This window comes from Hetaerina americana, unplaced genomic scaffold (assembly GCF_022747635.1).
Source record: "Hetaerina americana unplaced genomic scaffold, ioHetAmer1.1.p SCAF_74, whole genome shotgun sequence".
NCBI classification, from domain to species: domain Eukaryota; kingdom Metazoa; phylum Arthropoda; class Insecta; order Odonata; family Calopterygidae; genus Hetaerina; species Hetaerina americana.
Window position 1 is genome coordinate 589,908 of NW_027287361.1, and position 25,695 is coordinate 615,602.

The following is a 25,695-nucleotide window of genomic DNA, read 5'->3' on the forward strand; positions in this document are numbered from 1 at the left end:
GTGTACACTCTTGGCTTTCTTGACTAAATTACTGAAAAAAATGGTTTGGAAATTATTTGTACAGTGACTGAATGAAACCTTTACAATTACTGCCTGGAAACTTTTATTATCCATACCTTGACTGGAAATAACTTCTCTTTGATCAAATAATATTAAGCAAGATTAAATTACTAAATTTTTATTAAATACCGAATTTTCTGATAGTGCCTTTCTAAAATTCAGCCAAGACTCATGAGAAAATTTTAGGCTTGCTGCCTGATGGGTAAATTAAGATAATCATTGAATTAGCTTGAACTTTGGAGGTTTTTGGTTGTGTAATAAAAAAAACATGCATCTTGTAGATTTTGAGAGTTAAATAGTAAGAATAAGGTTTTAACACCAATTAGGCTCACTGAAATATACAAACGTTTTTGTGTCTAAGTACAAAATAATGTAAATTCACTTTAATGTTTGCTCCGCATAGCTGTCACAAAAATTAAAATTTTTGGATGTCCTTAATATTTCGCAAAACATTTCTGCCAGAATAATGTGCATTTAACAAATTAAAATGAAACCATGCAACTGCATCATCCTTATGTTTACCTATTACATAAGCATTTTGAAGTAAATTAAATGGCAGCTGACTGTGATAAGAAGAAATAGACTAAATTCAAGCTTGAGTTCCTCATTGTCCATGATACCATGTTTTACCATGTAAGGTTTTGGAATATCTTGACACTCATGGAATCCCAGTTCCCATTTTTAGAAGCATGGCACCACCCATACTCTTGGCATAATCAAAATTTTTATTTTGTGTCAAGATTATATTATGCTCAAAATCATTACTATAGGGGGACTATTCTACTTAAGTATATCTGTTACTTCTTATAGTGATATCCTTAATTCAGTGATACATCTGCAGAATATTAATGGTGGCTTTTCGTGTGTCCCAGTTGAAAGTCAAGCGAGGAGATTCTGGGGATACTTCAAATGAAATAACACAATTGTTTATATACTCTCATAATTTTTTACATTTTATTGATCTCAAAAGTTTGAGTGTTCCTTTTATTTTTAAGTGTAGGTATTTCATAAAAAGTACTTTACACTTTGGTGAATAAAATATACAGTAAATAATAAATATTTACAAGGAGGTAAAAAAACATGGTGTGAAAAAGGGAGCATATTATTACCATAGCTGTCCAGCATTTCTGAGAAATTGCAGGCAGGAGTAATAATTGGATAGTAAATGTACCCACATTTCTAAATGCTGGAGACATCTTAATGATGGCTAAAACCCCTCAAGATCTGCTGCAAAACCTTCATTGAGGTAACTATGAGAATGAAATTGTAGGTAAATACATCTATAGTGAGTGGCTGCTTTTAATGAGGAGAATGGGAATAATGATTGGATAGCAAGGATTTAATGTGAAATTACCAAACAAGTAATAGAAATTTTAATATTTTGCACAGAAGATCTCACTGAGTATTCAAATGCTAGCAAAAATGTAATTGTGTAATAGTGCATCCTATTGTTTTGTGGAAGTGAGAATGGGGTAAGCCTGTGAAAAGCATTGATTTATATGGTGGGCATAGGGTATTGGACAAATGGTTCAGGTAGAAATATGAGAGGGGAGGGATAAGTGTCTATTAAAGAATATGGATGCCTTGTAACAGATAACTATGAAAGAAGTGCATTATACTGTTTTGGTCTTGTCAATTGAGAGGATAAGATTTAAATTATGTCTGGCATTATGCCCTAAAAACCATAAGAGAAGGAAATACAGGGAGGAAGGCAAAGAATGCAGTGTTAGAAGCAGTTAATGGAAATGGCAGTGTAAGGAACTAGCTATGAGGTAAATAATTGCAATGCAGGAAACAGGATAGTTAGGAAAGCTGCTACATATCAATCCTCAGATTGATAGCCTGTGATGATGAATGGTATTGTGAGATATCAGAGTGTCTTGGACCAAGGACTAATTACGCATTAGTGAGTACGCAGAAAATGTATGCCATAAATATTGAAACTGAGAATGTATATTCTCAAGGAGGAAAACAGCTTAAAATCGCTACTGCTACTTCAGCTGTAATTTGTCTTCATTCTCAGCCTTCCAGTTTTGCAAAATACCAATTTCCCCTTCCAAGAATTACTATAATCTTGATAATATCTGCAGGTACATTTTCTATAAAAGATTCTCCTGCATGATCTCCACATCTGATGCATTTTGGGAGTTGAAAACTTGGCAGTGGCATTTTCCTGTGTCGACAAAATACAACACAGTAAAGCCAACCTATAATATTTTAGTTTGCAATATCAATATGTATACGATTCTGCATCAACTGTGAATGAATAAAACTTTTTCAGATGATTGGTCTTTATGTTTACACATCTCAAAAATATAACCTAAGACTTTGATGATTGCTTTCATGATGCTTCCTAAGAATAACAAAGTATTATTATATGTATATTCATCACACAAAATATATGAAAACTACTTTTTTAAGTGTAAAATTTTCAATTTTACTCATTCACAGCTGAAATAGTTTATTCACAACATGCATGCAAAATTAGTTGATGATTCTCACCAGACTAATCAGATAATAGAAATATTTAATTACTTTCTTTAATAAATTATTTAAAATGCTTCACTATTTGCTCTGCATCAGAAGTACACATGGATTATATACAACAATTGCAGGAAACCATTGTTTTTAAACATTTTATTTATTAATAACTGGAAGAGAGCTGCACAATACTATCACCATAGTCACAATCCAAGTGCACATTAGGGCAACTACTCACAAATGATTCACATCCTGCCTTAGTCACCTGTGTCCTCCTCACATCTAAATACATGAGCCCTGTTCGCTTTTTCAAAGCTGAAAGAGACTGGTCCGTAATTCCAGATCCACTTCCAGCTAATACTAAATGTTCTAAAGCAGGCAAACCATCAATCCCAAGGGAGACAATGCCTTCATCAGTAACCATATTACCCACGCCATTGTCCAGGTTTCTTATCCAATCATATTCACCAGCTTCATGCGCATGCTCCACTCGAACACCTAATCCAAGATCAAAGTGAATCACCAGAGCTTCTGGAGAAGTTACCACACCCCCATAACAAATCCTCTTTCTGTCACATGGATGGTTCTTGACATGGTTCTTTCGTTTCCGTCCCTCTCGTCTGGGTTCATTTAACTGACCAACAGAACTCCCAGAATGGCAAGTCCCACTGCCACCAGGTAGGTTCTCATTAGGATTTTGCTCTTCGCCTGATTCACTAGAATCCACACGCTTTTTGACATATTTCACTTGCCTTCCAAGGATTATCTTTTTGATCGTAGAATTTCTTTTGAAACTAAGCAAGTCTGAATCACCAAACTGAGTGTCCCTTAGATCAATTTCTTCGATTGCTCGGAATCCCAAGCATGCAGCTAATGAAATGTATGCTACACAGTTTCCAAGATTTGGGCAGCTGTCCAATAGCAAAGTCCTGAGGCAAAATATCATCACAAACAGAATATAAGATATGACAACTCTATAATACACATATTTTGTATTGAAGAAATAGAGAAAATAACCAACACTATGATAATGCTAGTGTAATTTGGTTGAAAGCTTCTGACATGAGGGCAGAAATCAGTTTTCAGCCAGGGAAATGCTATTCTAAAGAACAACAGCAAAAAGGGAGTGTAGTTGAAAATGACTGTTGACCACCCTCAAAGACCCTAGTGTTTGGAACAGCCATTATTTTCCAATTAACTCGAATCAGTGCAACAATTTCAGACTGTAGAAATCATTCGCCTTGACTGGGATTTGAACCCAGATCCCTCAATATCCGGTCGAATGCCTTAGCCAGTTAAGCTATCGAGGTGTCCTCTTAAACTCTGAAATTTCGGGGCTTTTAAAGGAACAAGATGTTATGACGAAATACCATACATACAATGTCACAGGCATTGGTGATTGTGCGTGACGTGCCACTGTCCAAAAGGTTAAAACCAACTTTACACCAACACTTAGGCTGTTTACACCTTGACAAGTTTACAAAGAAACTGCGGGAGATGCCGCAACAGTGACTTTTAACGGAGTCATCCGCTAATGTGCATTTCAATGCAACAATTTCACTGCAAAAATCATTTTTGCTGCATTGAAATGCACATTAGCAGATGACTCCGCTAAAAGTTACTGTTGCGGCATCTCTCGCAGTTTCGTTGGGAAACTTGAATCAGGTTTGATGTCATTATTACCAAAGTGCCATAAATATTCTTGATGTAAATTTTGAAATATTTACATAATAAAACATATAATTTTGTAATAAAAATAACTTTGTATTGTCTACTCAAAAATTTATCAACTTTTTCAAAACACTGTAATTTCAACAATGACAATTTTAAGTATCAAAACCTGTGTGGATAAATACACTCTTTTTGTGAATTATAAAAAATTGAATGGAATAAATGCATACTAATTCCCTACAATATATGACGAAAATTCTTAAGGCTTTACATATTAACTTCAAACTATCGTTTCAAATATCATGAGTAACTGAAGTAACTAACTTACAAGTATTGCATAGCTCCCTAAGCCATCAGCATAGTTTTAGTATACTGAGTGGATTTCAAAGAAACTGCGGGATATGCTGCAACAGTAACTTTTAACAGAGTCGTCCGCTTATGTGCTAAATTTGAGGGTTTAATAGGATGCCTTGATAGCTTAACTGGCTAAAGCACTCGACCGGACATTGAGGGATTCAGGTTCGAATCCCAGTCAAGGCGAATGATTTTTACACTCTGAAATTGTTGCATTGATATTTAGTAGAATTCAAAGAAGTATTTTATGGGGGAAATAGCTAGATTGGGTATTTAAACTACATCTAAATTATGATGAAAGAGTACACTTTCCTTTTCCACATAACTTTTTTATTTTCAACAAAGGTTTATTTCAGCATTACATCTTCAGGTTCAGGCTGTTATGCTGTAACGACGCAGAGGTAGAAAATAACACCTTTTATGTGGAAAAGCAGTGTCTTTTTTCACCACGAACAATTTCTACCATGTCATGCCAGAAACTTTATTATTTACATCTCCATTACATACTTATAGCAACCAGTTTTTTTTACATGAAGCTCATAGGGGCCTTTCTCATTCTTCAAATCAATATGGCAAACTAATAATGGCCATCCTTTCATCAAGCATTGGGATAAATTCAGAAATATGCGCAATGACCAGGTTAAAACCCCCATCCCTTGGTAAATGAGAAGACAACGTAAAGAATTGCAACTTGAGCTAGATCCAGACCTAGAGCAGGTAAATATTCATCCAAAATGATCATGGGATTAAGATTTATTTTTATTTAAATTAATAAAGACACTCATCTCAGAGGGTTTCAATACACCGCATTTTTCTGCACTGTTAAGTATCGAAAAAAGTAATTTTTGAGGGGGGTGAAGCAAAAAAATGCTAATCGGGAAAATTTTTGGTGATTCTCGGCGGGACGCATTTAAACTTATATGAGATACAACTAAAACAGGATGATGAAATAAATATACTTTTGATCCAAATATAAAGGAAAATGATACCAATACTATAAAACTGTAGTTAAATCTGCCATGTTGAAAGGTGGTTCTCGCAAAATATTTTCCTACGCTTATGTCAACGATAAATTTACAAAATATAAAATTACTGACAAAACTTTTACCTCTAGCAGATACGTACTCACTAAGGTAGGGATAAAACAAACCCTATCAAATAACCATAATCATTACTATTCAAGAGAGAACCACCAAAATAAAATCATATCATTCCACATGCTCAACCATTACTGGGGAACCTTCATTACACTATTAATATCATTTTATTTCTATTATGCGTATAATTGAAACATACAAATAAATAGGAAGGTAATTCCAGGTTATACACCTGGTCATCACGCCCATTAGAACTATTTACATGCACACAATATTTCGCCTTAACTGTTTTTCGTAACTAGAGCAATCAATTTTTAACATGAATTAAACTGACTTACCTCAGCTTTTGAAATTTGGAAATAGCCATAAAACAGTGCGATTCCACCCAGGAACAACATCCAATGTCGAGGCATAATAAGTTTGGTAATTTCGCCGATAATTCATACAAAGGGCCATGTTTCCCAGGAGTCTTTGACAAAAGACGTGATCCACGGAGACTGAGTAAAGTCATAGCATCCCAAGTTGGCAGTATAGGCGGAGTATAATAAAACAATCTCAAATACTGCAATCGGAGGGTGTGCAAACCAGGGCAGAGATTGGATAATGGGTTCAGCAAATGAAGCCTAAGCCACTTCTTGTCGATGTTGTGCTTGATACTTTTGAGCAACTGGGCAAAATCTTCCAAAGGATAGGCTGGAGATTCACCATTTTCTGACACAAATTCTGACGTTTTATTTTCCATAGAGGAGTTACCATCTATGTTGTACTTAATATCAACAAAATCATCGTCCTCGGAAGATGAATAGTCCGAGTCTGATGATGCTGAACGCCTTTGGGTATGACAGGGGAACTTTTTTCTATTCGTTTTCCCCAAAATTGTAATTGCACGAGTATGTTTGCCAATATTACTCATATTCTCATGAAGAAATAGATATGGGGCAGAGGACGCATTAGTCTTATAGTAAATAGTGTTCCATAATGACTTATCAGAAGTTACGCTTTGCATCCTGGAACATGTCCTGAAAAATAGGTTCGATTATTGAAAACATTAGTCCGGCACACTTCTCAGTCAATTTCGCTAATACTATCTATACAAACACGGAAAACATGCTAATTGGTACTTACCTGCTTAAAGAGATCAAATCATTGCTTTTAAGATATGATAATATGTAAAGCAGCACGTCATCTGACAGATTCATTAAGCTAATCCCAAATTTGCCCTCTTCAGATGCATCAGCGTTCACAACACTTGCAGCCATATTTAACTTTCACTATCAGAAATTCGAGTAAAGGTTTTATAGTTTCCTCTAACACAACATTATACAAAAAAGGTACCGCGATTCACCATAATATTACGGCTCTAGACGAAGTACTCTTCCATAATCAGCTCCCCCACTCCTCGAAACAAACAGAAGTAGTACTGCGTAATACGCTCTTCATTTATTTATTTTAATCCTCGAACTGAGTGAACGGGAAAACGAACTGGTTGAGAAAGGCGATTTGAAGATTTTTTGGGACCAGAGATCATTGAATCTACGGAAGAGGTCTGACATTAAAAAATCGAAGCAGGTTATTCATTCATGCTTCGCTGATAAAATCATACAGTCTATTTAAAGAAAAATACTAACTATTTCAAGTGTTTAAGTTTTGCCTTGAACTTGCCACAATAAATTTTATAATAATAATAATACTTTATTCATTTTGAAAAATGGTACAACCATATAAAATGTCGTCAATATAAATATTATTTATCATAAACATAAATTCCTACATGCGATGTAGATTATCATAAAATAATTCTTCCAATGAGTAAAGTGGGTGAGCAAGTAACCAGGTATATACCCTTATGTCCCATGTAACCCTATTATGTTCCATGTATGTACATAGACTAACTATTTCATGAATTTTTTTATTTAAAAATCAGTAGGACGTTTTCATCGCTAAACTGAACACGTTGTTTTAATAGTAAAAAGTATTCACATTTTTAATGCTATTACAGTTTTGGGTTCCCATAATACAAAACTTCCCTCCCATGGACTACAACCTCGACGTGGTGGAAGGGTTTGTGCGTTCCGATGACCCCTAGAGCTGTGCTGGTGGAAGGAATGATAATTGCTCCTGGTAGGGTCACCCATGACAGATAAGTGGAAAGTTATGAGCCAGATGAATGGTAGTTCTCGAGGTATCTGTTCCTCAGTGAGGCGGCTGCAATGGTGTCTGACCCCATTAGGGCGGCCATTGAATGATGGTGTCTAAAATAAAATCATAGCATTCCTCATGCATAACCAATACTGGGGAACTTTCATTACTGTACTAATATTTTATTTCTATTGGGCAAATAATTTTTACCTTAGGTTCAAGCATACTCAACGATGAGATAGAAAGGGCATTAAAAGTTTAGGAAAATAGTCGTTAAGGAAAATGTGTGGGGAAGATTCTATATGGACTGATTCATAGCATCTATGAGGAAGGAATCTGGCCGGAAAACTTTGTGAGGTTGGTGTTAATTCCAATTCCGAAAAAGGTAAAGCCTACATCATGAGAGGACTAAAGAACAATAAGTTTGATTTCCCACTCAGCTGAAGTGGTTCTCAAAATCATCAACAAAAAGACGGAGAGCAGAGCAAATGGCTACTGAAGGGATAATCAGTTTGGGTTCAGGAAGGGTGGAGGTACGCATGATGCCATTACAATAATGAGATCACTAATTGAGGGGAATATAGAATACAATCAGGAGGTATTTGCCTGTTTCTTAGATTTTATAAAGGCATTTGATAGAGTGAATTGAGAAAAACTAATGAGTATATTGCAGAAAATAGGAATAGATTGGAAGGACAGGAGGCTAATCCACAACCTGTACATGTCTCAGACTGCTCAGTTGCGAGTGTGGAATGGGGAGTCCGAATGGGCAGTGTTAGGAAGAGGTGTAAGGCAGGGCTGCCCATTATCACTGTGCTGTTCAATGTATATTTTGAGGAAATGATTGAAGAGGCATGGGAAGAACTGGAAGTAGGAATGAAAGTGGGCGGCGAATTTGTAAAATCAGTTAGGTTTGCTGATGACCAAGCTTTAGTTTGCTAGTCAGCCAAGGGGTTGCAAGCATTGCTGAGGGAATTAGAAATTCAGTGCGATAGATAAAGGATGGAAATCAATATAAATAAAACAAAGGTAATGATTTTCCAGAAAGACCAAGGCTGAGCTAAACAATAAAATAGGAGGGTAAAAACTAGAGCAGGTGGAACAGTTTACATATCTCGGATGTGTTTTGGACTAATATGGTCCAAGTAGTAGGGACCTAAGGAGAAGAATTTCATAAGGTAAAGAAGCTTTCACAAAGGAGAGCAAATTGATGTTCACTGAAGCTGGAGGATAGGCGTAGTTTGGATGACTGTTCTGTTGAGTTCAGAAAATTCCCAGGAAAAAACTTGAGGTATATTAAAAGCACTTATTATTAAAACCTCACAATAATTATCTGAGTCAATGATATTTTCAATTGCCTCACAATAAGCATCAGTGGAGGAGTACGGAGACGAGTAAACTGTGCCAATCAATATTTTTGATCGAGATGTTCTTGGAAACAACAAGGTATTCAAGATTGAGGTCACATTCCACTAAATTGCACAGATATTTAGATGTCACTGCAATCAGGACTCCTCCATTGCTGCATTTCGAGCTGATGAAAACACTTTGATCTTTCCTGTAGATGTTAAAGTCACCAAGGCTTAGTTCACCACTTAAAATATTAGGATTAAGCCAACACTCAGTGAGGGCATTTACATCAAAATAACAGTTTATAACCGAGTTTCTCAGATGAGGTAACTTTGTGCACAAATCTCTAACATGTTGGTAATAGGCTAAGAGATTTGGTTTTGATGATGGCTTAATGAGATTTTTTGCGTTGATGATTTTGAGACAGCCATGTTGATATTTAATGGTTAAGTCAGATTCACCATTCTTTTTCCTTTCTGGTGAAGTTGATTCAAGTATTCCCTTTTGGCCCTTGTTTTGTCTGAAACAATCTTTATAGCGGAGGAGGAAACTGCTGTTCGGTGAGAGACTAGTTTCTTAGCTGAGGCCGGCAAGTCCAACATAGCTTTGGCGGGACGGATCTAACCATTCCGGAATTTTCTCAGGTGTTAGATTCTAATATTCTTGGTAGAAATCAGTTGATAAACGTCTTTGGTGATTTATTGTACCACTTCTTTCTCAGCTGCAGTGGAGTTGGTCTTGGTGCAGTTGTTAATGATAACATTTGATGCACAATGTTGTCTTTCATTGACTTAGAATATTATAGTTTTCATATTATATCCAACTTCAAGAGAGGATTTTTGGCTGTGATCTGCTGTGCTTGGCTTTTAATTAGAACAAGTGCATTTTTCAAACTTAAAATCAGCAACGTAAATTCAGTAATAACAGTAGTATAGTCAGCAGCAAGCTTCTCACTGTTCACAGATAAAGTATAGTATGATCCACTCTCACAGTTTCCAGGGACAGATGCAGATTTGGATACAATTTAATGGTTTTACTGTGTAATTTTAAACTTAAGGAAATGTGGAAGAGAAGGGAAGGAGTGCCTGGATGCAGTTGATAAAATTCTGAGGGAGGAGGATGGGATGGGTGAAGTGGAAAAAGGATGGGACAAAGATTAGCAAAGGAAAGAATAGAAATGTTTAATAGGAAAAGAATTATTTGAATTCATGGATTACAGAAGATATGATTAGAAAGATAGTTAAGAGGAAATGAAAGAATGTGAATGCAAAATTTGGAAGAAAAGTGCAATGAACTCAAAAATATCCCAAGGTGTGAAACTAATAGATCAAAGGAAACATTGGAAAGGGAAATGCAAGGTTATGGAGAGTTAACAGAGACCAGGTGAAAGGGGCATTCTATACAGGAAGGTGAAGGGAGTGAGGATGCAAGAAAGAGAATTCCACGTACACTATTAGAGTTGCAAAGGGTAAAATATAAATTGAAGAAGAAGAGGTTCTGACAAGATAGAAAAACGCATGTAGAGTAACTATTTGGTAAAGATAATAGGTTAGAGAATTTTGATGCACAAAAGAAGTCTGATGTTGTTAATGATAACTTAGAACCAGGCATGCTGGAATGTGCGATAGAAAAGGTGTAAAAGGAAATGAAATGAAACAGTCCTTGGGAATGAACATCTCTGCAGAACTACTCAAGAATTTGGTAAAACTAGGAAGGGTTTTTATGGGGTAATTCACAGCATTTATGAGGGAGGAATTTGGCTGGAAGACTTCGTTAGATCATTATTGATACAGATCAAATTGGTAGTTTGTGAGCACTATTGGACTATGATGTTTGACTTCAAACACAGTAAAGATATTAATTAAGATCATCAAGAAAAGGATGAAGAAGGTAGCATTTGAGTATACATGGTCTGTGCAATAAATGCACGAACTGGTGCAATCTGGCAACCATGATGTGGTCTATAGCCCCGCCCATTAGTGGCACTAGTTGCCTGAGACCCAGTAAGCCATCTGTGCTTGGCGGATCATCGAGCTGTGCATATGGTGCCAGTTATGTTATTTTCTGTTGTCCCTGTTTTTACTGCTTGTTGGAAATGGACATTGACAAAATCATGGAGCAACAAATCAGCATCAAGTTTCTTGGTGAAGTGCAGTAAAAAATATCAAGAAAGTAAAAGTCTGAAATTTTGACAGCTGTTCACAGTGATAATGCTCTGAAGAAAACATCCGTTTTGAGGTGGATTAAGCATTTTAAAGACAGCCAACAAGATGCCACAGATGATGCAAGGCTAGGACGACCTTCAACCACCTGTGTTGACGACAGCATTGATCATGTGCAGTCCCTTGTCCTTACCGATCGCCAAAAAAACTATCTGAATGATAGCTGGTGAACTGAATTTAGGAAAATAAACAGTGCACACTATTTAAATGAACATGAAGGATGGATCCTTCACCATGAAAATCCACTTGCACATTCAGCATTGATTGTTGGCCAGTTTCTGGCAAAAAATTCAATCAACGTCCTTGGTCATCCTCCTTATTTGCCAGATCCCACCCCTTAGACTTTTTCCTATTTACAAAATCCAAACATGTGATGAGGGGACATCACTGGAAGATGTGGACACAATGAAGCAGGAAACAAAGAGAAAACTAAAAAGCCTAAATGCGGAGGACTTCCAAGGGTGCTTTAAACAGTGGAAAAGAAGATACAATAAGTGCATAGCAATGAATGGAGAGTACTTTGGAGGGGACAAAATCGATGCCGACTATATTTTGCAAAATTAAGTTTTAATGGCCTCAGTTCAGATATTTATTGGACAGAGCACTTAAGCAGAACATCAGTTTGGATTTAAAACAGGGATGAGTATTCGTGATGCTATAGCAATAAGATCACTAGTGGAAAGGAACATAATAGGGTATAACCAGGATTTATTCACTTGTTTCGTGGATTTTGAGAGCAAATTAGGCACAATGAATGAGTGTTTTGCAAAAGATAGGCATAGAGTGAAAGAATAGATGACTATCTGGGGACCTGTACATGTCTTGAACTACATACGGAGTCATGATGGGTAGTGATAAGCTAGGATGGATAGGATAGGGGAGTAAGACAGGAATGTCCATTATCACATTTTATTTGTAGCATATATGTGGATGAGACGGTAATGGAGGCATGAGAAAACCTGGAATGGAAGTCAGGAGGGAACTCAACAAAAGCAGATTTATGCATGATCAAGTGTTAGTTAGCCAGTCAGCCAAAGGGTTACAATCATTATTTAGCACATTACAGAATCAGTTTGATAGCCATGGAAAGAGAATTGACCCAAAGAAGGTGAAGGTACTGGGATTGTCAAGAAATAGGAAGGCTATGAAGGAAAGTTGGTGAACATGAACTGGAATTGAGAGAAGAATTCACCTTTTCAGAGCTAGATTAGGTGGAATATAACATTTTCTATAAAAATGGGTAGAACATAACATTTTATATCCCTCAAATTGCTAAGCCCCTTATGTAACTCTGCAACCTGTCTCTGAAGGTATTTTTCTGTCATGCCTGGAGTTGAGCAAAGTTATAACAATTCACAAAAATAGTAATGCGAATTATGTAGGAAGCGACTTACCCAACAAGTTCATGTCTGGTTTTTCTAAAATTTTTGGAAAGGTTATATTATATCATATTATAACCTTTCTAGAAAAACAGTTTTTTTCAAACCAACAGTATGGTTTAAAAGAGGTAAATCTACATCTACAGCACTCTATAAATTCATTACAAATACCCTACATGCTATGGCCAATAAGTATCTATTTCTGATGATATGCGTTGATCTCACTAAGGTTTTTGACACGGTAAATCATGAGAGTTTGTTAAGGAAATAAAAAAAATATGGTATTTGGGTATCTCAAATATATGGTTCTGATCATATCTTAAGAAAAGACATAAAGTAGTTGAAATATTCTATCTTAATGAATCTACAAATCATAAAGCAAACTACCAAACCATTTTTCAACTGATTTAAAACAGTTGTTCCTATCCTGGGTCCTTTGCTCTTTCTACTCTCCATAAATGATATGTCAGATTTTATCTTTGATGCCACATCCGTTCTTTTTGGCAATTATATTTTAATAAATTTGGAAACCAGTCATGAACTCCAACAAAGTAGACTCCTCATACCTTCAAAATTGTTTTCAAAACAACTTATTGTCAATAAATGTACAAAAAACAGTATGCATACATTTTGGTAAAAATCCTTCACTCTTGGTTAAACTCTATGATAAGGATCTCAATTTTGCTCACAGCATTAATTTCTTGGGTGTTCAGTTTGAATCATCCCTAAAATGGTCCTTATATATTGAGAACTTAAAATCTAAATTTAGTGAAGCTGTTTTTTAGTACTAGCTTAAATATCTTAAAATGTATTTATCATTAAAATTTTCAGTCTCTCTTATCATATAGCATTATATTCTGGGGTGGCTGAAGCCATAACCAAAAGATTTTTGTAGGACAAAAACAGGCCAGAAGAGCTACAGGGTCCATACAATAAGTATCGGTACTGGTTCCAAAAATCAAAATTTATTGCAGTTATCATTACAATTACTTGATAATCTTCAAAATACATTCCTCCTGCATCGATAGTTCAGAGCATCTGCCACTTGTCAAAAGCCAGCTGGAAGTCGGTTTCCGGAATTCTGTAGAGAATCTTTGTCGTCGCTGCTTGAACCGCCTTGATGGAGTCAAACCGATATTCTTTGAGCTCCTTTTGAGCTATCCTTTGAGATAATAATGTTGTCAAGAAAATCTTCATCTACCTGGATACAGTCCAAAATTTCCACTCGCGACAGTTTTTGTTCCTCACTCAAGACTTTCAGCACCAGCTTCACGCACACTCTCCTCATCGCAAGATCCTCTGTAACAATGGTGTGGACGGTTCTGGTTGAAAGGCTATTCTCCTCACTGATAAGGGCAATGGTTAAACACCTGTTTGAGTCCAAAACTTTTTCCACTTTGGCCACCTGAGTGTCGGTTCGAGCAGTCACTGGGCGTGCTCGTCTTCGACGAGCTCCTGGCCTTCCTTAAATATTTTGTGCCACTCAAAAACTCTTGTGTGGCTTAAGGCATCATCCCCATAAGCCTGTATAGTGAGTTCAAGGGTCTCCGACGTGGGTTTCCTGAGTTGAATGCAAAACTTCACAGCTTAGCATTGCTCGTTGGTGCGCTCCATGCTGGTGCAACGACACCACAAACAATCACACGTCACAAAAATCCACCTCCTGTCTCAATGCATGCCCGGAGGCGACTGAACTAAAGTGCGCCTGAGTGGTGGGGACCCCTCTACTGAGCCGACTGGTTGGACCCCCATCCACCACTCCATTGAGACTACAGCGAACCAGTCACAATACCCATTGTACGGACCCTGTATTTCAAATTTACCTTTCAGACATCACTGGAGGGTTCATTTTCCTGAACTAAATTATGCCACTGGCTACCCTTTATGTATATAATCTAATCTTGTTTGTTAAGAATAACATGTACATATATGAACAAAACCTAAATATCCATCATCATGATATACGTAGTAAACTTGACATACACATTGAGGCAAGATTGTCTAATTTTATTGGTAAGGGACCATACCATTAAGGAGGCAAATTTTTTTAAATGCTTCCTACATATTTGTAAGCATCTCCTGCAAATAATTTCGAGTATAAACTTAAAGAATAGTTGCTTTTTAAACATTTGTACTTGGTGGATGAATTTTGTTCATTATGTTAAGAAAAGTCTAAAATGTTGTCGAGAAATATCCCCTTGTAGTGTTAATAAACTTTTTTCCATGTGATGCATACTAACAAAATTGATGTAGATTTTTTGTTTTATGAAGAAACCATACTGAACCGGCTTATCGTGAATAAAGCAATAAATAAATAAAAAATTTAAGAAGATGAAAGTATGCCTATATTTTACGTCGCTGACTGCAGTTCCCTTATGAGGGCAATAATATTACCTTCCAACAATAAGGAACTCGCATTTACTGAGATATGAAAGGAAAAAATGGCAATCTGAGTTGTCATTACTGTTTCCCCGGGCGTCCCTGGTTTATAAAAATGCTGTCTTAATTTATAATCCTTGAAGTCTTCTTCAGTAAACACCTAGCAGACTACATTCTTAAATAGGGATGATAATGGTTGCAATAGTTGCAGGAAATGTAAGCTTTTACATTGAGAGTACCGTAAGATTTCTCTTTGATTATGCTCCCTATTATATCATTACGAGTAGGAATTTTACAAATAGCCTGATTCAAGAAGAAATAAGTAATTATGGTTGCTCTTTCCCGGTATTTTTATTTGAAAAGGAATTTAATGGTGCTGCACAATAATCAGGTTCACACACTTAACACTATCCCATTGAAAACTCTAAGTTCATAGTGCAAGTTGCGAATAATGTTGATATGATTTTTAATTTATACTGTGCAAACAAACGGCCTATTCACTTTTCTGCCTGCCTAGATAATGTAATTACCAATTGTGATCCTGAACTGTGTAGTATAAGTGTTATTGACTATCTCCTCCTAAGATAGTCAGTAACACATGACCTCATCTGATCATCAAGGTCTTTTAAGACTAAAATAATTCCAAAGATATTCTAAAATAGAGGTAAAACCAAAATCATGAGTCCCATAACAATGGAAGGTTTAAAGAGTTTCAAACTGTTTCTATATTGTATCAATTGGCATAGTATTTGCATAGACTCTGTGCAGCAAACTTGTTTTTCAAGTTTTTTAGCTAATTTCCTAGACATTTATGAACACTGATTTCCTAAAAAAATACTAATCTCTATGCTCATTAAAACTAATAATAATCTCTTGTATACTGGGGAGTTATTAGCTCTTAGAAATGATTAACTTAGTTACAACCACTTACAAAACAAGTGGAAGCCTGCATGACAAAGATGCTTACTTGAAATACAAAAGATATCATTATAACTCGATTAGGTGTGCAAAAAATAAAGCTTATAAGGATTTTATAAAAAAACCATAAACAGTAATCAACCCGAAGGTTGGTTTAGTAGGTGATGGTAGAGATCACCCAGTACTAAGCCCTATACGTCGTGTGAAAGTTCACACATCAGGGTAGGGGAGCCAGTTCCTTTCCCTGTGCCGCTTATGGTTTCCCAGGAACACCTGGTACCCGAAAAATCACTTAAGCTTGGGTGGAGCTGCAGGTGCCCAGAGTGCCTTGCCCGGGAATCGAACCCGGGACCCTCTGGTCTAGGCAGTTCAATGCTCCACCCACTGGACTGCCGCAACCCACTAAGGATTTTATATTGAATGCAAAAAAATAAACAAAAGGCAGCATGGAGAGTAATCAATCAAGAAGTTTAATGAAGCAAAATAAATCCTTTTACCTCAGATGCTGTAAATAATTTTTTCATAATAGCTGTTGAAGACAATTTGTTCCCTTGAAACATTGATGCTGCCAATAATGGCAATATGCTGCAAAATCTTCCTCCAAATAATTGAAATTTTAAATAGCATTTTGTTACTCCAGTTGATATTATGTCCACTGTTAAAAAAATTGAAAAATCTAACAGTAAGGATATTTATAATTCCCTAATCAAAGGCATTATTGCATTCATTGCGGAACCATTAGCTATGTTAGTCATCTTATGTTTTGAGACGGGAGATTTTCCAAAAGCTCTAAAATATTTCAAAGCAGTACCTGTCTATAAGAAAGGTGATAAAGATGATTTAACTAACTACCGTCCCATTTCCATAGTCCCAGTTTTTGGTAAAATTTTTGAAGCTATAATGAAAGATGAAATATGTGATTTTTTTGAGTCAAATAATCTGTTCTTCAAATCACAGTATGGCTTTTGCTCTGGGAAATAAACAATTTTGGCAATAGAGTCCAGAGTTAATTTTGTCATTAATGCATTTGAAGAGAAGTCTCTGTGACACTATGTGATCTTAGTAACACTTTTGACTGTGTTAATCATTCATTATTTCTAACAAAGCTAGAATACTATGCTGTTAAGGGAGTTGCACTGAACTAATGAAGTCATATTTGGATGATCGCCACCAATTGGTTGAACTTGATGGCTGTCGATCTGTAGCTCTTAAAGTAAAATGTGGTGTACCATGGGGCTCTGTGGTTAGTCCAGTACTTTTCATCATCATGATTAATGATTTGCCCTGTAATATGAAACCTACATCTGTTTTATATGCTGATGACTCTGCTTTTGTGCAAACTTGTCAAAATCTAGAAGATCCAAAGGTACAACCGAGCACTACCCAAAGACAGGCTAAAGAATGGTTTGACATTATTCATTTACATTTATATACTAACAAAACTCAGAATATTGTATGAAGTATTGAATAAAAAATAACATATTGAAACTGCTAAAATACTAGGAATTTATATTGATACAAAACTTAACTGGGAGACAACATCAGTCAGATCTGTAATAAACTCTGTAAGGCTGTGTATACGAGTCTGTTAAGAAAGCTGAACTTTCTCATTCCAAGAGAGTATGGTTTAACACTTTACCATGCCTTCTTTCAATGTCATTTGAATTATGGTGTTGAATTATGGGGTCATTCCCCACATGTTAAACAAATTTTGCTACTGCAAAAGAGAGCTTTTCACTGACTTGCTAATATACCACCAAGTGATTCCTATAAACCTTTTTTTATTAGGTATGGCATGATGACTGCATTTAGTTTATACATCTTTAAGGCTCTGATTCATGTGAAAGTTAATCTAGAAAATTACCAATTACGATATATCATCCATAACCACACCACAAGAGGTAAATTGAATCTAAATGCTACTTATTATAGATTGTCAATAACTGACAACATATTTCATAATATGAACATACAACTGTATAACTATCTGCCTACTCAGTTGAAATCGGACTGTATCCAGAGTTTCAGGAATAGGGTATTTACCTGGTTACTTGCTCACCTACTTTACTCATTGGATGAATTATTTTGTGACAATCTTCATCGCACTTGAGAACTTATGTTTATATATTAAGTAATATTTATATTGGCGACATTTAATATGGTTGTATCATTTTTCAAAATGAATAAAGTGTTGTTATTATTATGTAAGACTATTTAATTAAGAGGCAGATGCTTTAAAATAAGCCAAGAATAATTTTTTTCTGAAGCTATATGCAATAATGGCTAATTTTGCATACTTTCCAATGAGATATGGCAATATAATGTTACTTTCAGCAGAATTTACTGTAGACCTAAGGTTGATAATAGATGCATGATTGGTAGTTTGTTTACCCCTTTACTTTCCTTTTAATACATTTGATTGGCATTGTTTTGTGTTTCCAGGACCTGATCATCCATTGCAGGAACTGATTTAAACAGGGACTTTGGTAGTGGTTGTCATCCCATAACAATGCTTTTCAGTGACTAAAAGAAAGAGTGGCAGCAGCCCCTGAACTGGCGTTATTTAACTCATCCAAAAGAATCACAGTTCATTGTGTTGCTACTCAGGGTGGTTTAGGGCTTACTGCAAGAGAATTACCCTGGCCAACATTACAACCTGTAGCTATCGCATCAAGGAGCCTCAAAGAATGTGGGAATAATGCTTATTCACAGGTAAACAAAAAGAGATGAATTAGGAACTATGCTGAAATTAAATTCTATTTTTTCTTACCCCATGAACACCTCAGAATACGTTAACTAAAACCCTTAACTTATTTCATACAAATTAATATTTTAGTGATTTCTATTTTCTGAGCAGTCACCTGCATTAGATATGACCACTAATATCTGAAGTTCAAAAGACAAATTGTATAGATTTACAATCACTAAGGTACTTTATGAGGGCCCACTTTCAGGACCTGTCTATGTAATCAGATTCCAAAAAGTGCTCAACCATATCCACTAAATAAGAACATTAATCTCCAATAAAATCTTAGAGTACGCCAGGTTCAACTCCTGTAAATGCCCTTTTCCAAGCCAAACATAGGATCTTGAGCTAGTTTAGGATACAGACCTTCCATTGATGACACAGTCAACTTTTTTATTTGATTCTACAAAGTACTCAGCTATATCTACTGATTCAGAGTAAACATCACCATAATTTTTTTCTGTAGCCATATTAAATAATGACCAATTCTAGTCTTTGATAGTCTAGGATCCAGGGACCACTGTTCATGACAATAGTGTGCATTTTAATTGGATTGCATGCATAACTGAAATAGGACTCCTAAAGTAGAACACTCGTCAGCCAGACAGTCATATTGTACACTTAGTGCTATTTCCTCCAATCAGCTATGTAGTCAATCTCTAGGCCTTTGAGCCAGTATAGGATCCAGGGCCCTCCATTCAAGACAACTGCCCACTTTTTAATCAGATTTAAAAAAAGTACTCGATTATATCTCCCAAATGAGAACGATCACCACCCTGTATATCATACAAACTTATTGGCATTATCAGTGAGTCTTTTTGACAACTGTCTTATTGACATTTTGACAGTAACAGCTACATGGCATAATAAAGTCAAGTCGAAATGAACATATTGCTTGCTGCATCTTTATCTTCTTTGAGCTCCTTCCATATGATTCTTTTGATAATGATATTCTGTATCATTTTGGCAGATGAGTTGTTGCTAGCTCGAAAAAGTTTACCCAAACACGTTTCATGAAGGGGCACTTGAAATCGTCCATTATGGTTCTTGTTACATACACTCCAGTATACTTTAGTCACTAATTAAATTGGGGTAGGTAACCATCTACTAATAGAGCAGTGACCACAAATGTTTTTCCTGCAATAAGGCTGCCGTCACACTATATATTCTTTCATAATTCACTTGAATATATGTACTTGGTAGTAGTGCAAGTGCTTTAATAATGATATGTTCATGAAGTTTCCATTTACAATGGAAAAGTTTCCATTAAAACAATCCTTTTGAGTTATCGTTTGTAACAAAACACTATTTAACCAAAAATGAAAAAACTGTAAATCAACTAGTTTAAAATTTGGATTTTTCAATCTGAAAATATTAAAGGCCTCTTTTAAAAACAATGACAGGGAATGAGTGGCTTTAGGGTTTATTCTTTTTACCGCTATTCCAAATAATGATATGGTCAGTCATTCCTAGACATGTATGAACAATATCTGCCAAGCAGAAAATCTGGCAAGAAATTACTTTTCTCCTGGTTGTAAGACTGATTTTTTATCTAATGATTTATACTTACACATTTTCCTATATGTCTCACTGTAGCTTTCTGTGTCCATGATGAATTTGGGATTCAAGTTTTCCTGATAGTCATATTAAAGTAAAAGAAGTGTGGAAGAATATGGCATTATTTGTGGTTCATTGCACCTATGGCCTCAATATTTCTAGAAATTATTTAGGTTGTTTACAATTTTAAACATTGCCTTAATGACTTCCAAATATGTTCCCAGAGGAAATCAGTAAAAGGAGAATAATTTACATAAACCCACATTTTGTGTGTTCTTCTATTTTAAATAATTATGGGCTTCTCCTGAGATGCTGAATCAGTTCATAGGTTATAGAAACAGTTTTAAATTTATAAAGCAATATTGGGATTGCTATTAAAGTTGTCTATTCACCATTTTATTCCATTTTTACGACCTTATTTTATACATTATCCCACAAGTAATGTCACATGAAAGAAAAATTAATAAAAAAGTGTAAATAACTTCAATATAAATGAAAAAAATTCAAAATATAAAGAATGTCATTGTTAATGATCAATGATGAAAAAACTTTCCTTCAAAACATGCTTTAATATCTTTCTTCTGAAAAATAAAAAATAACATTAAATAATTCATGTTGGAGACAAACAAGTGACCATTTTTAAATTTCCCCATTTAAGAAAGTTAAAAACCATACCAAATATTTAATGAATTTAATATTTGACACTTTTCAAAAGGTACTAGCACATGCATAATGGGGATGTCATCTTGCAATTTTAGTGTGTCGTGGTGTGGTATATTTTTGAAATGTTTTCAAGGAGAAGGTAGTTGTAAATTTAATTAATTTTTACTGATTTTACATCTTGCGAGTGCATATTATTCCTATTACCATTAGGTACCATTAATGATAGTCTGGTGGTTAAATCTCATATAGTATGGCGGTCATGAAGTAATTAAAATGTCGCAAGAAGCTTGGTATGGGCCAGGAACATTTAAATTTGTTCTAATTGTAATTAGCGTTTTCTTAAAAAAATACTCAAGTCTTTGTGCTTCTACATTTTGCAAAATTTTGGAGGATGATGGGATTTCTTGTAAAGATTTAATTTCTCTATTGCACCAGATCCATTGGCAATATTTCAAAATATTAAAAGGTGAGCTCAAAAGAAGGAAGCTGGTGAAAGTATCCTTTGATAAAATTTGTAAATGGCTTCCCAAAAATTGTGCAAAAAACTCATACTAACTAAAAACTAAACTGTCTTAGAATACAGTCATCAAAGGACCCGTATTCTATATGATTAAACTTTGAGCATAAACCTTTTAAACAGAGTAGAAGATCTTCTGCATGATATTTCATGTTTGAAACATATTGGTTTGGCCTCCCTTCATTTGATATTGGTTAAGATGTAATCGAAACTCAACTTGATTTACTCTCAAAAGAAAGTTGCTGGCCAATTTTCATTTGTATTGTTTGCCAGAAAACCAAATTTACACTGCCCATACTTTTGGAAAACTAAATTTTTTGTGCACACCTCAGAGTAACAAAATACCTAATACATTTAATATTCCTTATTTATCCAAAAAGTGTAACTTTTGTAGGCCATTTTTAAAATCACGAGAGACTGTAACTAATGATCAAAAATATAAATATTTTTTCATTCTCAATTTTGAAATTCAAGAATGCCATAAGCCATAATTTTTCTTATTTATCCCATGTGGCATGATGTTTGCTAATACATACCTTGAATTTTTCACTGTATCTTTTTCTTAACTTTCTTGTAAACAAAAGTGTAATTGATGTTATATTGTTGTAATACTGCAATGCAATTCCTAATTGTAATCCTATTGCTGTCATTCCTTAATTTATTTTGCACTGCTATTTCTTTTTTGTAGGTAATTGTAACTACCTTGTTTTCTTATTTTCTTAATTATCTTGCATTACTTATTATAATTACTAGCTTGTGTTGAAATTTGTTATAGGGAAATATTTTCCCATGATAAATATATAAATGTCTTCCAGAGCTGAAAAAGTCCTCAGAAAAGTTGTACCTTAGTGCTCCTTTTTTCTTGGATAATCTACTGGTTAAGGTAGGTTTTAGTTGAACACAAGTACCAAATAAAAATCTTGTTTCTCCTAGCAAAACACAGCCCAACATCCTGCTCTACAACAAGCCCCTCTACATCTCCATATACTTCCTTCCTCCCTTCATTTCATCATTTCATTTCATTCTGAGAACCAATTTAGCTGCATGTGAAATCAATCTTATGGTTCTGTTGTCCTTGCTTGATGTAGCCTTTACCCTTTTTAGAATAGGAACTAACACTGTTTTCACAAAGTCTTCTGACCAGATTCCTTCCTCACAGATGCCACGAATAAGTCCACATAGACTTTTGCTCCCATATTTTCCTAAACCTTATAGTAGTTCTACAGGCATGTTGTCTTCCCATACAGCCTTATTTGATTTAATCTCCCTTAAAGTCCTTTCTATCTCATTTTTGAGTATGCCTGGACTTAAGCTATCTTCATCTACTTCATATTCTATTTCTTTATCCAAGCTGGGTGGTCTAAGTTCTTTATCGTACAGTTCTTTTACATATTCCTTCTATCTCTCCTGAATCTTTTCTGTTTCAACTATCATTTTACCCAACTTATCCCTAACTGTTAACACAGATTTTCCCATCTGTCTTTCTGATAGTGTTTTAATCTTCTTGTTTAGTGTGCATTACTTTTTTGAAAGCATTGAATCTGAAATAAATCATTTAGACTGACATTTAAAAGGAGCATTTCATTTTAGATTAAGGATTCTTCAGGTAGGGGAAAAGGGGTTATAGCCACACTAACCTTCGTAATGGACTTTCCCTTGATAGTGGCTGCAGTTGGAAATAGTTATGCACTGATACTCTCTCTTCTATAATTGATTTTGTAGGGTTTAAAGAAAATAATTTTTGAGGAACTCAAGGAATAAAATAACAGTTGAATTTTCAATAACAGTTTGATGATTATTCATGTACACTACAAATTAAAATGTTCAACATATGCAGAGAACCAATATGCACTTTTATGACCATATAATCACAACTATAAAGAAATAATACAGGACATGAGGTTACTGTTTTATAGACTTCTCAGAGTCACTGTTAGTATTGCAATACATAATATGCTTTCCCAATGCCTAGTGTATTGCAAGCATATGGCAGCATTGAAATCTAGTCACCACTTAAAGACAATTGGTATCTTCCATTGTAGCACTATGGAAATTTATTAGCCTAACCAAATATTACTATACAACTTATTTTACAGTTTTATGTGATACAAAGTCTTCATATAGTCAACATTAAACCAAGTGGTGGTTCAAAGCATACTTTACAGTTCATTCAATAATAATGCATTTTAATTAAGTTTTTCAGTCAGTATCTTGCACCTAAGTTCTATACAGGTTACAGGCTCACGTTTAAACAATCACTCACAACATCACTTCACTGCAAAGTTTCATACAAACCAGTCATTCTTTTGTGTCCTTTGCAGGTTAAAAAACCCTTCAAATATCACTTATGTCAAAGTATTTCATTAATGGGGCATATAGGTGTCCAAAGTTCTTTTTTTAAAAGCTTCATCTTCTTCTCACACAATAAGCACCCTTGCACCAAGCATCTGCTAAAGTCTGGGTTTTATGTTTTATGTACATGATGAGGCATAATTTTTAACTTCTTGTTGAAAAAGCACTTTGGCCCTTACAGTCTTCAGAACAATGCGGTAGAAGGCTGACCTTGAATTCCCTTCCTCTTTAAGGTGCAGCATAAAAAGATCACATCTCACCACAGTTTATAAGGCATAGGATCGATTAGCTTTGTGGAGAAATAAAGGGAAACAATGAAAGAATTTTGAGTTTGGGAACTACTTGACTTCATTCCCCCTTTAGACAATGTTCATAAAAATATACTGGCTGTGATTTAAGAGATGCTTTCATCATTGAAGGAGGGACTTCATCATAAAATAATATGCATTTGTATGAATTAGGAGTCAAAGCTCGATTTTATTTGGAGTAGTAATTATACCAAACACCTTTCTCTGGAGCAGATTAGTATTGGCATAGTTTGGACAGAAATCACTACTCAAAAGTAGGTATACTTCATGAACTCATATCATCCTTTTCTGCCTGCATAATTTACAATATTTTTGCAGTATTTCATTATTGCATGCAAGGTTTTTGAAATGGACTTATGCAAATTAATTTTTGGGCATTTAATTTACCTTAGCTTCAATAGGCAAGTTAAATTCAGCCTATACTACCAAAAATAGGTTTCAGTGGGCAGGAGGATTTCAAGAAAATATAATTATGTATTTTTATTTTTTTAAACTTCTTTAGACTTGGTTAACAAATTAGCTCTGACCTGAATTTCTGACGTGCTTCAAATAATTAAAGTAGCAACAAGTTCTTCTTCCCAGATAACATTTTTCTTTGTATCCATAGTGATTTGGCCCTAAATCAATCATGGTTCTTTCAAGGAGTTCAGTTATTTTTAATGTTTTTGAAAATTTATCAATGTTTTTTCATCCAATGACATAAAATTATCAACCATCACAATGAGATGACTTTAGAGCATAAAAAAAATTCAATATTCACAAACAAAAGTCTGGGATTGGGAAATATTAGATAATAAAGCAATGATGATGGAGTGGACAATATCTGTGAGTATATGCAGAGGAGGGGGCCATCTTCTTCAGGATGATAACTATGGGGGCACTTGGTGGGGCAAAGAAATTGACCATAGCCAAGATGATCTCCAGTTGATGAGAAGTATTGAGGATGCCATGATAATGATGGCATGATGAAGCAATCTTCCTCCTCCACGATTATCACTCCCATCACCTGGCCTATATGAAGATCTATCATTTGGACGGCCACGGAGCTTCAGATCTGAAGACAAAAACATTTATATGTTTTAGATGTGACAATTAGTGACCAATATTTATTGATTCAAATAAAACATCAATTCTTTATTATTGTTCAGGCATGTGCCCAAGTTTAGCAGCATATTATTCATAAAAATATGGCAGATTCAATATGATTAAAACAAAGCTTTATTTGAATATCCCTCTAGAAGTAATCAACCCAAAGGTCAGTTTAGTAGGTGATAGTAGTTCCCCAGTACTAAGCCCCACTGCATGTGAAATTCACACATTAGGGTAGGGGTTTCATACTTTCCCTGTGCTGGTTATGGTTTCCCAGGAAAATCTGGTACCCAAAAAATCACGCAGCTTGGATGGAGCTGAGAGTGCCCAGAGAGGTTTGCCCAGGAGTCGAGCCCAGGCCCTCCAGTGAGTAGTCCAACAGTCTCCCCCTGGACTACCACGACCCACACACA

General features: G+C 35.3%; 2 protein-coding genes across 2 annotated transcripts in view; both read right to left on the bottom strand.

The window, feature by feature from the left end:
• Nucleotides 1–1,030: 1,030 nt before the first annotated feature.
• LOC139697386 (uncharacterized) lies at nucleotides 1,031–7,118 on the bottom strand. The gene is made up of 3 exons (XM_071596069.1): nucleotides 6,789–7,118; nucleotides 6,002–6,682; nucleotides 1,031–3,470 (listed from the first exon to the last, which is right to left on the bottom strand). Exons 1-3 carry the CDS (start codon nucleotides 6,920–6,922, stop codon nucleotides 2,705–2,707), a joined length of 1,581 nt encoding a protein of 526 aa, XP_071452170.1. The 5' UTR covers nucleotides 6,923–7,118; the 3' UTR covers nucleotides 1,031–2,704.
• A 16,184-nt stretch (nucleotides 7,119–23,302) lies between these two features.
• The window catches only part of LOC139697380 (neurotrimin-like), a 261,094-nt gene continuing 258,701 nt past the window's right edge, over nucleotides 23,303–25,695 (bottom strand). The window contains exon 9 of the mRNA XM_071596058.1: nucleotides 23,303–25,247. Coding sequence (XP_071452159.1) covers nucleotides 25,063–25,247 — 185 coding nt within the window. The 3' untranslated portion in view covers nucleotides 23,303–25,062. The remainder of the gene's footprint in view (nucleotides 25,248–25,695) is intronic.